Raw genomic sequence first — 13,162 nt, 5'->3', positions numbered from 1 at the left:
ATTAGCCCTGTGACATGGAGCAGAGCAGTGGAAAGGCAGGGAGCAGGTCTGAGACAAACAGAAAGATGGCAGCACAATCCTCAATCTCCCTGCCTCTCCTGTCCCACTGGTGGAACCATCTTCATACTTGACCCCTCTCTTCCCCTCCACCTCCCACATCTAATGATCCTTCCTCTAAGTAGCTTATCCAGTCCTCTGTCCCTCACAGCTACCCTCACTCACAATTGTTATTGCACTGGGCACAGCTCTCCTTTCTCCCATCTCCAGACTCCCTCTTCTAATTAGTCACTACACTCCAGCCAGAAGGATTTTTCTTGAATGAACACTTTACTTCACTCTGCTGCTTCAAGTCCTACAGTGGCTGGCCTATTGTGCTTAGGATCCAGTCCAGATTCCACGGCAGGACTTTGCTGCATCTCTGATCTCCCCTCCCTGACAAGGTCCTAAACCCTCCACACACCCACATCCTGAACCACTCCCACATCCTAAACCACCCGCCCCAGAATTTCCTGGGGCAGCCCTCAAGTCCAGAAATTAACACATGCTATTCTCTCTTCACAGAACACTCCCCTGTCTTCCACCTCTTTTGACTTAACCCCTTTCATGTTGGCCTTGATGGAAGTGCTTCCGGGAAGCTTTCCCTGATCTCCTTACATGTATCCCCTTGTGCCCAACGCTTTCCCCAGTGATAGGGTTAGCTAGAGTTTCCCAGGTGGTTCAGTGATAAAGAATTCACTTGCCAACCAGACTTGGGTTCAATCTCTGGGTCAGGAAGATCCCCCAGAGAAGGAAATGGCCATCCACTCCAGCATTCTTGCCTGGGAAATCCCATGGACAGAGAAGCCTGGCAGGCTACAGTCCATGGGGTCCAAAGAGTTGGACATGACTGAGTGACTAAACAGCTGCAGCAGCGGGGTTATCAGATTTAACAAATAAACCATACAAATTAAATTGGCCATCCTGTATTTTATCTGCAAACCTACCTATCAGAGTATGGCAATTCATGTTCACATTTTTAAAATTAATTCATTACTTTTTAATTCTTATTTATTTCTTGGTCGTAATGCATGGCATATAGATCTTAGTTACCCCACCATGGATCAAACCTGTGTCCCCTGCATTGGAAGCACAGAGTTTTAACCAATGGACCACCAGGGAAGTCCCTATATATTCACATTTTAATTTCCCTACTAGGTTCCAAATCACTTGAGGAGAATGATATTTTCAGTAAGATTCCCCAATTTGCTAAATAAATAGGTAAACTTGGATGAATGGATAAGTGACTTAAGGATGGGAGTTTTTATTTGAAATCATATGGGACTTAACTTCAGCCCTAAACAGGAGAGATGCTTAAGAGATTAAAAGGAGGCTAATGACAATTACTCATCCAAGTGGAGGCTCCTAGGTTAGCTCTGGGCCAGGCTTTCAGACTGTAGGAGAGGAACTTGGAGGAGGAAGCTGTATACCAAAGGGAAATAACAGAAGGTGTAACTAGAAATGATTATTTAATGCTTTCAGCCTGCACAGAGCTAACAGACTAACTTCAGCCAGTTTGAGGATTGCTCTGACTCAGTTCTGAGTCCTTCACACAGCTGGAAAATTTGTGCTCCTGCCACTGGGGTTAAAATGGTAGAAAGGGCAAGAAGGGTGATGGCAAGAATCTTCTTACTCTTTTTACCTTGGGAAGGTTTTCTAATAGAAAGCATAAATTGTGCTATTTTCAGACCCAACACCCAAAGACCAAGGGGTAACAAATGTGAAAAAGAAGGCAAGGTAGAAGAAAGGCAAATGAGAGCACATGATCTGAACAGGCAGCCTCTACTGGCTCCAGACAAATGTCCACACTGAAGTGCAGGTCCAGATGTTCTTCCCCTTCAAGAAAAAGACTCAAAATATTAATGCCTCATCTCATGATTTTTTAATGTGGCCATTGAGTTAATAGGTATTAAATGGTTCAAACAAAACACAACTGTGAGTTTATTACTCCGTATAGGCTTCCAATATTCTACAATGGAATCAGTATGTATCTCCAGGCTGAGAGTCCCCACAATTTTCAAACTCCAGGCAGATGCTGATTCAAATTCCAGAAGCCTCTAGTTGAGAATCAATGTCTCAGATGCTCTGCAGAATCTGGGAAACCATTTGCCAATTTGCTCTGGGGCAAAACTGTCTGTCAGTACCAACCAAGCATGAATGAGATGATTTTCCCTTGCTATCAACATAGTCATCTATACGTTTAGTCAATGTTTATTGAGTATCACTTAGGAAGGTTAGGTGGTCAGTAGATAGTGGAACGAGGCCCAGAGGAATGGGGTACATTCAGTAGAAATCCAGCAAGTACACACTTCTGCTGCCATACCAGTTATTTATGTATTTATCTACTTCTTCCATCCTAGTGATGAACTTTCTCTACCCCAGTTCTAGCCCTGTGGACCTCAGGCCCCAGAAGTGGGCCAATGGTGGATACTCATTTGCGTCCACCTCCAGTCAGCTGGGAGAAGGCAATGGAACCCCACTCCAGCACTCTTGCCTGGAAAATCCCATGGACAGAGGAGCCTGGTGGGCTGCAGTCCATGGGGTCGCTAAGAGTCGGACACGACTGAGCGACTTCACTTTTCACTTTCATGCACTGGAGAAGGAAATGGCAGCCCACTCCAGTATTCTTGCCTGGAGAATCCCAGGAACAGAGGAGCCTGGTGGGCTGCCATCTATGGGGTCTCATAGAACCGGACAGGACTGACGCAACTTAGCAGCAGCAGTAGCAGCCAGTCAGCTGGTGCCTTCCTATAGTCATCCTCCTTTAGCCGCTTGTAACTTTGGCCTCTGAACAATGTCTTGAAGATCTCACACTAACTCTCCTAAGACAGAGTAAAATAATAAATGTCCCCCAAATGCTCACATCACTCACCTCTCCCTAATCCCTTTTGTTTTTTTAAGTTAATTTTTATTGGAGTATAGCTGCTTTACAATATTGTGTTAGTTTCCACTATACAGCAAAGTCAGTCAGTTATATATATACACATCCCCTCTTTTTTAGATTTCCTTCCCAGTTTGGTCACCACAGAGGATGGAGTAGAGTTCCTTGTGCTATTGAGTAGGTTCTCATTAGTTATCTGTTTTATATATAGAACCAATTGTATATATATATATATCAGTCCCAATCTCCCAATTGATCCCACCCCTCTCTTCCCCCTTGGTAACCACAGGTAATCTTGGTAACCAAGGTTTCTTGGAAACTAAGAAAGGTAATCTCTTTCCTTTTTTTAATGATTGATTTTTTTATTATTTATTTATATACCCTGTCAAGTGGCATGTGGGATCTTAGTTCCCCAACCAGGAATTAAACCTGCGCCCCCTGTACTGGAAGCTCAGAATCTTAACCACTGGATCTCCAGGGAAGTCCCCATAACCTCTTTTCTTGATTAATACCCATTATACCTTCAGATTCTAGTCAAGGCTATGGTTTTTCCAGTAGTCATGTATGGATATGAGAGTTGGACTATAAAGAAAGCTGAGAGCCGAAGAATCGATGCTTTTGAGCTGTGGTGTTGGAGGAGACTCTTGAGAGTCCCTTGGACTGCAAGGAGATCCAACCAGTTCATCCTAAAGGAAATCAGTCCTGAATGTTCATTGGAAGGACTGATGTTGAAGCTGAAACTCTAATACTTTGGCCACCTGATGCAAAGACCTGACTCATTTTAAAAGACCCTGATGCTGGGAAAGATTGAGGGCAGGAGGAGAAGGGGACGACAGAGGATGAGATGGTTGGATGGCATCACCAACTCAATGGACATGGGTTTGGGCGGACTCCAGGAATTGGTGATGGACAGGGAGGCCTGGCATGCTGCGGTTCATGGGGTCACAAGGAGTCGGACATGACTGAGTGACTGAAGTGAACTGATATAAAATAAATACACAGAATTCAAAATAAATGCATCAACCTAAGATCCAGACTATCCTTCAGGTATTGTTAGGCAATCTGAAGAGAAACAAAGGCTAGAATATCAACAGGCACTGAGTCAGTAGATTCATACATTTGTATTCTGAGGATATTTCTACCAACTTAAAGTATGCTTTCATTTGAATAAAATAATGTATACTTCCTTATACTTAGTGCCAATTACTTATATGTTTAAACACTCAAAGTACAAATTCCATACTTTCCCCAAGTGAAGGCCAATGTCATCAATATTCTCATGTGCTAACAAGTAAACAAGACAAATTTCTATAACTTAACTATAGAACCTCTTTGTCCATAAACTTTTTCTAATATACCCAGTTCTTAGAAAATCAAATTTACATCTCTGGGATTTCAAATACCACAAGCTATAGTTTTTGTCACATCAAATGAACTATTTTATTCTTTATCTTCTTAAAAAGAAATTCAATAAATCTTTGCTCACTGCTAGCTCTTCTATCTCTCTCCCAACATCTCTTTGATCAAGCTTTTTCCATCTACTCTGGAATGATCCAAGGGTAATTAGAACTTCTTACCTTCTTTAGCCCAAAAGGAGCCAATTTATCACAAACTGTCATGGATTCTGATTCTAAATTACCAAAAGCCCAATTACTAACAGAGGGAAGGAATCTTCCTTCCAATTAAAGTGACTGATTTCTTTGCAGATGCAGTAGCATTTTACTTTTTAATTATGTGCATTCTGATCAAAAGTGAAGAAAGTCTTCCTCATTTTATTTTCCTTCCAAAGAACATGACACAACAAACATTAATCATAGAGTGATTCAAGGTTATACCTGCAAGTGCCTTCAGCCAAATTAGACCTCTGTCAATGGAGCTTGTCCATTTTACAGGTCTTATTGGCTCCTTAAGCTCAAAAGGGAGAAGGGAATAATTATTTGCTGTATCACATAGTTTACCTAAGAGTTTGCCAAGCCTCCCAGACCTGCTAAGCTGTGATGAGACAGCATCAGATATTTAATAAACATAGACTAGCAGGGAACAGAACACAGTATTATTTCTCATGCACACAAAGAACTGCAGTGCTAGGCACAATGCAGTGTCAGAAGGTAAACATGTACTGTGAAAATAAATCTGCTTTTTCTCACTTGGGTGGTATTAACGTGATTATGTGTTGTCAAATTTTGAAAGAGAAAAATAAAACTTCAAAATCAGTTTGGGGCAAGAGGTACAGTTTGGAGAATATAAAGGAGCATAAGGCCCCCAAGCCTTACACAGATTTCCCAAGGCCTGAAAGACACTTTTCTGTCCACTTGGCTTTTAATCAAGACTGGCCAGTCATGGCTCCCACAGCCTGCTGACCCAGAGGCTGCATCCTTATTTCCTCTTCCCCCTCTTTTCACGTGGTCAGCAGCCTGACGTCAGTTCGTTCACTTGAGACACACAAAGGTCAAGGTTTTCATTCAATGAGTGTATTCCAGCAATCTGTGCTCCAGAACCTTCCTTTGTCCAGACAACAGTGTCCACCCTTTGGACTGGTACGCATGCAGCAGGTACTGACTATTTTTCAAACACTTTCACGGATACATAAAGAAGAGCCTGGGAGCCATCCAAGATTTTAAGTTTTTGTGAAAAATTAAATTTATACTAAGCTTTTGAAAATTAAAAATCCTATGTGAGACTGTACCTCTGCCCTTACTGCAGGCCGTTTGCGAAATTCAGGAAGACCCGCCTTTCCATTCATTAGACAATTGCTGAGCATCCCCTAAAGGCAAAGCAGGATGTCAGGTGATATAGGTGAAGAAACAGGACTTGCTCCTTGCTCTAGTGGGGAAGGCAGGTAAACAGACACACTCAGCAAAGAACAGAATGGAGGAGCTGTGATAGGATAAAAGGGTCACCCTTGTAAGAACAAAGGAAAAGAGCATGCTTGCAATGGAGGAGACACAAACAAGGTCAGGAGGTTGGCAGGTGTCTTGAAGGAAGGCTGGTCTTGCCAAGTTGGGGCAGGAACTCCAGGCTTACCTGTGGAAGCATGGGCTTATGCATGACATTCCAAGAACAAGAAACACAAGAAAGAACAGGCCAAACACATACATTGCTGCTGCTGCTGCTGCTAAGTCGCTTCAGCCATGTCCGACTCTGTGCGACCCCATAGACAGCAGCCCACCAGGCTCCCCTGTCCCTGGGATTCTCCAGGCATTACCATATGTAAACTAGCTAATGGGAAGTCTCTGTATGACACAGGAAGCTCAACTCCTCCGTGCTCTGTGACAACCTAGCGGGTGGGGTGAGGTGGGGGTGGAGGGAGGTTGAAGAGAGAGGGGACATATGTATACCTACGGCTGACTCATGCTGATGTATGGCAGAAACCAACACAACACTGTAAAGCAATTATCCTCCAATTAAAAATTAAAAAAAAGAAAAGGGCAGACTAGATGCTACAATGCTGTGACTGCTAGGCTAAGAAGCCCGGGCCTTTTTAAAAACCAAAGAGGAGCATGAAGTGATCATCCAACCAGCTGTGCTGTAGGGGATGGTGTGGGCAGATGAGGCTGCTGAAATGACCCTCTGAAGGCTGGCAGAGCTGGTTGTGGCAAGGGGAATGGAAATAAGTGGAGATTCAAGAGCTTTGGGGTTGGTACAAACCACAGGGACTTGCAACCATCACGTGAATGGGTGAGGAAGGAGGTGAAATAGACTCTGAATGCTATGATATGTAAACACTTGGTTGGAGTCCATGGACTGGGCAGTTCTTGCTATTTAAATATTTACTGTGGTTATTAGTCTCATCCAGCATTGAGCCCTTGTTTTATGCTTTAAATATCCCTGAGCAAAGTTAAGGAGTTATTTCTATCCTCCTTTTCAAAGAAAGGGCTTCCCTGGTGGCTTAGCTGGTAAAGAATCCACCTGCAATGCAGGAGACCTGGATTCAATCCCTGGGTTGGGAAGATCCCCTGGAGAAGGGAAAGACTACCCACTCCAGGGCCTGGAGAATTCCATGGACTATACAGTCCGTGGGGTCACAGAGAGTTGGACATGACTGAGCGACTTTCACTTCACTTTAAAGATGAGAGAAGCAAGCCTGTAAAGGCTTAGCCCTAAGCAGAGAAACGCAACTAACCCAACTGATTTGTGTAGGGCTCAGACGAAAGATCAGCACAAGCCTCATTACATAATCCAACAAAACATGAAGATAGCTCAATACTGTCCTGTTGGCATGTTTTCAGCTGAACTGGGGCAAGCTTCGTAGAACTTTATACTGTGAGCTGTGTTATAAGGTCGTTTGTTGATACTGTCCATTCCAAGAGCCAATGGAAAGTTACCAGTGTGCTGAATCTCACAAACGTGGATGCAGAGAATGTAGGTCTTGCAACTTTAGTTTAACAAAATACAGTTCACAGATGCTATTTTTAGACTCAAGTTTGCCCAACAGAAAGTTTGTAAAAGAATAATCTGTCTAAAAAGCAGGTAAAGAAATTCACTGACAAAGACTTAGATGTTTTAGGACTTTAATGTCCTTCATATATTCAGCATAAAAAACTGACAATGGGTGAATAACAGGGGAAAAGAGTCTTCAGCAAAGATCTTCCCAAACTCACAGCATCACTGGCCAAACACCATAAAGAAACAGTCATGTGAACAAAGGAAAGAAGAATTTAACAGAGATTTTTAGTTTAACGGCATAACTGAAAAACAAGGAAACAACCAACCAACCTTTCTTCTACCCACTGAGAGGAATGAAAAAGTGAACCAGGGAGCTTCCAACCCTTGTGAAGTAGCTTTAAAAAGGAAGGGGTAGGGGAGGAACACAGCCGTTGAAAACCAACCAACCTTTCTTCTACCCACTGAGAGGAATGAAAAAGTGAACCAGGGAGCTTCCAACCCTTGTGAAGTAGCTTTAAAAAGGAAGGGGTAGGGGAGGAACACAGCCGTTGAAAACCAACCAACCTTTCTTCTACCCACTGAGAGGAATGAAAAAGTGAACCAGGGAGCTTCCAACCCTTGTGAAGTAGCTTTAAAAAGGAAGGGGTAGGGGAGGAACACAGCCGTTGAAAACCAACCAACCTTTCTTCTACCCACTGAGAGGAATGAAAAAGTGAACCAGGGAGCTTCCAACCCTTGTGAAGTAGCTTTAAAAAGGAAGGGGTAGGGGAGGAACACAGCCGTTGAAAACCAACCAACCTTTCTTCTACCCACTGAGAGGAATGAAAAAGTGAACCAGGGAGCTTCCAACCCTTGTGAAGTAGCTTTAAAAAGGAAGGGGTAGGGGAGGAACACAGCCGTTGAAAACGTAACACTTCAATGGTTACGGATACTATCAAATTCTCAAAGTCTGAACATACACCCACATGAACTGTATTATTAGAAAACATAAGTGCATGGAGATATAAACTATTTAGTGCTAAAAACAGACCTTGTTATATAAACATACAGTATGTCACTTTCATCTCTTTATGAGAATAAGGAAAGATTTCCAGTTTGCCTTTTAGTCTGAACTAAAAGGCAAACCGGAAAGATTTCCAGTTCAACTCACCGCATGGACGGTGGTGACCTGAATTAATAGCTGCAGAACCCCAGGAGACCCCCCCACTGCTGTCATCTTGCAAAGGATCAAAATTCAGCACCCAGAGGACCCCACCCCACTCTCCATGCTGTTTGTTTCTAAAAATGATAACCTGCCAATTTGCATAATTAAGGCCATAGGCAGCTTTGAATATGAGATCTAAGCAGAAAGAGTAGCAGTAAAGACAGTATTAGTTAAGAGTTTTTAGAAAAAAGAGAGGGAAGATTTTTTTAAAGGCTTCCAGTTAAAGTCAGAATTAAGTCCCAACAGTTTGGCAGAGCTACGGATGTGTCGCTGTTTTTCTCTAAAAAAGAAGAATCTACCATATCACTCGAGAAAATGCCATATTTGTTAATATTTTTGTAACCATTCCCAAGTGACTTTCAGCTTCGTTCATTGTTCAAGGGCAGAGTATATACTGGTCAGGATGCGCTCATAGCTGGTGCATCTCCAAAAAATTCTTCATGAAGGCTGCCAGCTTCTGGACGTCTTCGACAGTGACAGCATTGTACAGAGAGACCCGGATGCCTCCCACGGACCTGGAAGGACCACAGATGCGGCCATTAAGAACAGGAGCATCCGGTTTAACATCAAGACCACCCTCCTTCCAGTCACCCACTCCTTTAAGAGTCATGGCACCTGAGATCATCATGTCCAACTTCTCACCTGAAAATACCCATAGGAGGCCAAAAGCTTCAGACATCTCAGTCCTTAGGAATTCTTACCAACACAGTGAGCGTCATGCTTACATGTGACCTAGGTTAACTCAACTCTTCGATGAGCCTGCTGTACAGGGGGCAGGGATCTGGCAGGTACTCTTGCGCGTGAGGACATACATTTTTCATGGAGCCTGAAGGATTAATTAACTCCTCTTCCTAATGTCCAGCGGGAGCAATAGCGGCTTTTTCTTACATTGGACAGGGTTGTGTCAGTTGCACCATGGATCAGATGGCAACCTCTGAGCTGTCACAGCAGAACAGCCTCAAAGGTAATTTTGACCAAAGCTCCTAGAAGATGGGGCTCCATCATGCTCTCAGCTGAGAAATCATGCTAAGGGTTCTAAAGGCAATAAGAAGATTATCCCATAATAACTGGTCTTTTTCAACTAGTTACAGTAACCGCTACTTCAAGCTGGGCAGGCTCCTGGATGTGTTTTACTCTGCATCTGAAGAGGCTTCCCTGGTGCTTCAGATAGTAAACAACTCGCCTGCCAATGCAGGAGACATGGGTTTGATCCCTGGGTCGGGAAGATCCCCTGGAGAAGGGAATGACTACCCACTCCAGTATTCTTGCCTGGAGAGTTCCATGGACAGAGGAACCTGGTGGTCTACAGTCCATGGGGTCACAAAGAGTCCAATATGACTTAGCAACTAACACTTTCACTGCATCTGAAAACCAAACCAATTCTCTGACAAGCTTCTGGATGTGACATGTACTCACCTATGCCCTTTCAAGGAGATCATATTGAGTTCAAGAGCTTTGTCGAGAAATCTTTTTTCTAAAGCATCGTCTCCTTTGGTGTTGCCAATGCGGAATGGAATATTCATCTTGCTTCTATTCTGGGGCTCCACTGGACATCTGAAAAACACATTTATTGTTGTAGATAATTTTCTGCAATGTACAACTTTAACAAGTCAACAGAAAATTTTTTAAAAACCATTTTCTAGATGCAAACAAGAGGTTACAAATCTGCCCCAGGACATTTATAATTTACTTAAGGAGACAACTTCTGCATTTGGAAAAGGGAGTTAGCGTTCTCTTACACAACTTGTACTACTTAATTTCTAAGAGCCTCAGTTTCCTCATCCAAATATTGGGAATATTAATAAAATCACCATTTCAGACAAGTTTTGACAGTTCAATGACACAACACATATGAAGCTTCCAACACATGGCAGCCACAGAGCAACATGAATGACCCTTTCTCTACAAGGCTGCAGAGAAGGAAAAGTTGTTCTGAATAGTGGCTGTAAGACTTAAAAACAATGAGCAGCAACTTTCAAAGCACTTACAACACTGTACTGTCCCAAACCATGTGACCTTGAAACTTACTGACTCTCCCTATTGTACCTCTCTGATGTGAGAACTAAACAAAGCATTTGCAGAGAATTTCTGTGGTACATTTGAAAATGGCCACAAAAAAAAAAAAAAAAATGGCCACAAATTCTCCATAGCCTTCCCAGCAAGAGGTGGGGCCTAGTGTTCACAGCTTTTGAATCTGGGCTGGCCTTGTGGATTTGCTTTGACCAAGAAACAATCTGAAGGGTTAGGGTGGGTAGGGAAGTTCAGGATGGATGGGACACGTGAATACCTATGGCTGATTCATACTGATGTGTGGTAAAAACTATCACAATATTGTAAAGTAATTATCCTCCAATTAAAATAAATAATTTTTTTAAAAGAGACAGACTGCAACAGAAATGATGCCATGCAACTTCCAAGCCAAGGCACATGCAGCTTCTATACCTGTCTTGCTCAAACATTGCTGCTATGTAAGCAAGCCCAAGCTAGCCTGCAGGAAACAACAGCCCCAGCCAACAGCCAGCACTAGCTGCCAGACAGGGGAGCATGGCCATTTTAGACTCCGGGTGAACCACCAGATGACTTTGGTTGAATAAGTGATCTCAGAAGAGACCAGCAGAAGAAACCACCCAGCTGAGTTCAGCTCAACCTGCTGATGGAAAAGAATCCTGAGTAATGAAAATGGCTGTGGTTTTAAGCCAGTCTTGAAGTTTTCTGTGTATGATGCAAAAGCAGACAACTGATACAATTTAGAAGAGTGCCTGGATCACATTCAATGCTATATAAGTATCTGTTAAAATCAAATAAATTTGTCTTTTTATTCCCAGCACCTTGCACGAGGCTCACACAGACTCTCAAAAATGAATGAGTCAAATTTCATAGGTTAGTATATGACTTCAGTTTCTGGTTTGGAAAGCAAGCAAGCCAAAATTATTTTTCATTGACAACCAAATGAGACAAACAGAAGGAGAGCTGACATGCTACTCTGAAATACAAGGAAAAATATGTCATAACTCTCTTTCCCCATATTCTCAAGCACATCCTGTTTTATCCTTCCATTTCTACAGGGTAGGATTCATTAAAATTAAACAGCAAAAAAAGCAGTGTGAGGAAGCCCCCCATTAACAGCTATGCTCACCCCTGAGGGCGCACACACAGTTCTTGTTAAAGTTAACAGGAGTCAAGTCCACATTAACAGACAAAAGAGACCCAAGAAGGGAAATCAGGTCTCTGGCAATAGGCTTTGAGCCTGAATTCTGGCCCCCACCTTTTCACAGGTAGTAGGTTTCCTGGTTGACATTTAAATTAAAATTTTAGTGTCTACCTCCTTTGATATTCTGCTGCCTCAGGCTCCTCAGGCAAGAGTCCAATTATAGAGCCGGAGCAGCAAAAAGGACATGTGGTTTAAGGGTAAAAAATATTAAAAGGGGGAAGAATTAAGAACCTGGGTTTACAAATCTGTAAATACAAATCTGTATTTACAGTCCTCCCCTACAAATTTACCCAACCTATTGTGAAAGTAGATGGTACCATAACAGCAACAATGTCATAAAACCTAGAAACTGAAGATTAAATTAGCATGCAGCAGATACCTGCACAGTGCCCGACAGTGTCTCTGATGTGGGGCTGAGGGAAAGAAGAAATAGATTAAGGGGAATTAGTTGCTTCCAACCTACCAAGACGGCTACGTAGGGAATTAAAATTCCACGGGACAAGCCCTGTGGAAGCACAGAGCTGAGCAAGTAATTCTCCCCAGAGAAGGTTGAAAGGTTTCAGAGGAAGCTATGAGGGAGGGGTTAGGACAGGGTGAGGGGAAGGAATGGCGTGTGTGTCCGTCAAGCCCTGGAGACCTCAGCAAGTTCTTGTAGCAAATAGGGTGCCGGGTGCCTGGCAAGCCCCACCCCAAACTATTGGTGGACCCTAATTTCCTTCATCAGACCCCTCCTGAAGGACACCTGGGTTGACTCCAGATTTTCCCCATTATGTAAGCATCCCACATTGGACTTGGGGGCACCTGATTTTGTGCACACTTCCATGCCAGGCAGAGTACTGGCAGAGGGCAGGTGCCTAAGGTAAGTCTTTGGTCAAAGTACAAGAGTTGTGAACTTTGATGGGTGTTGCAACCTCATTGGAGAAGGAAATGGCACCCCACTCCAGTACTCTTGCCTGGAAAATCCCATGGATGGAGGAGCCTGGTGGGCTGCGGTCCATGGGTCGCTAAGAGTCAGACACGACTGAGCGACTTCACTTTCACTTTTCACTTTCATGCATTGGAGAAGGAAATGGCAACCCACTCCAGTATTCTTGCCTAGAGAATCCCAGGGATGGGGGAGCCTGGTGGGCTGCCATCTATGGGGTCGCACAGAGTCGGACACGACTGAAGCGACTTATAGCAGCAGCAGCAGCAGCAGCAACCTCACTCCAAAATTGAACACATTTACACTCGACATAACCAAAGTGTGGTCCCTTGCCAACACCAGCTGTTATCAATCTTCAGAATTTCTGTTGATCAGAAGGAAAACACCTCATGGTTTTAATCTGCATTTCCTGAAGAAATTAACCCCTTTCATCTATTAGCCAGCTGTTTCTTCCCTGTCGTTTGCTCATACAGTTAGAGACCACCTCCTGCCTGGTTTTTTTTTTTTTGGTTTTTGGTT

The 13,162-nt window shown here is 43.3% G+C and overlaps 1 protein-coding gene across 3 annotated transcripts in view; it reads right to left on the bottom strand.

Moving 5' to 3' along the window:
• Positions 1-7,318: 7,318 nt before the first annotated feature.
• Positions 7,319-13,162, bottom strand: part of LOC104996776 (phosphoserine aminotransferase) — a 29,340-nt gene continuing 23,496 nt past the window's right edge. The window contains exons 8-10 of one of the 3 annotated variants that reach the window (XR_826241.1): positions 9,924-10,061; positions 8,211-9,022; positions 7,319-8,093 (exon numbers count right to left, since the gene is read on the bottom strand). Coding sequence is in view for 1 of the 3 variants with exons in the window: in XM_010851140.1 (XP_010849442.1) it covers positions 8,917-9,022; positions 9,924-10,061 (244 nt within the window). In the remaining 2 variants the exon portion in view is untranslated. Of the gene's footprint in view, positions 9,023-9,923; positions 10,062-13,162 lie in introns of all 3 variants that reach the window. The other 2 variants (XR_826240.1, XM_010851140.1) reach the window with 2 other exon arrangements.

The sequence above is a fragment of the Bison bison genome, unplaced genomic scaffold, assembly GCF_000754665.1.
Source record: "Bison bison bison isolate TAMUID 2011002044 unplaced genomic scaffold, Bison_UMD1.0 scf7180017864298, whole genome shotgun sequence".
Classification (NCBI taxonomy): Eukaryota; Metazoa; Chordata; class Mammalia; order Artiodactyla; family Bovidae; genus Bison; species Bison bison.
This window is presented reverse-complemented; position numbering and strand designations above follow the sequence as displayed.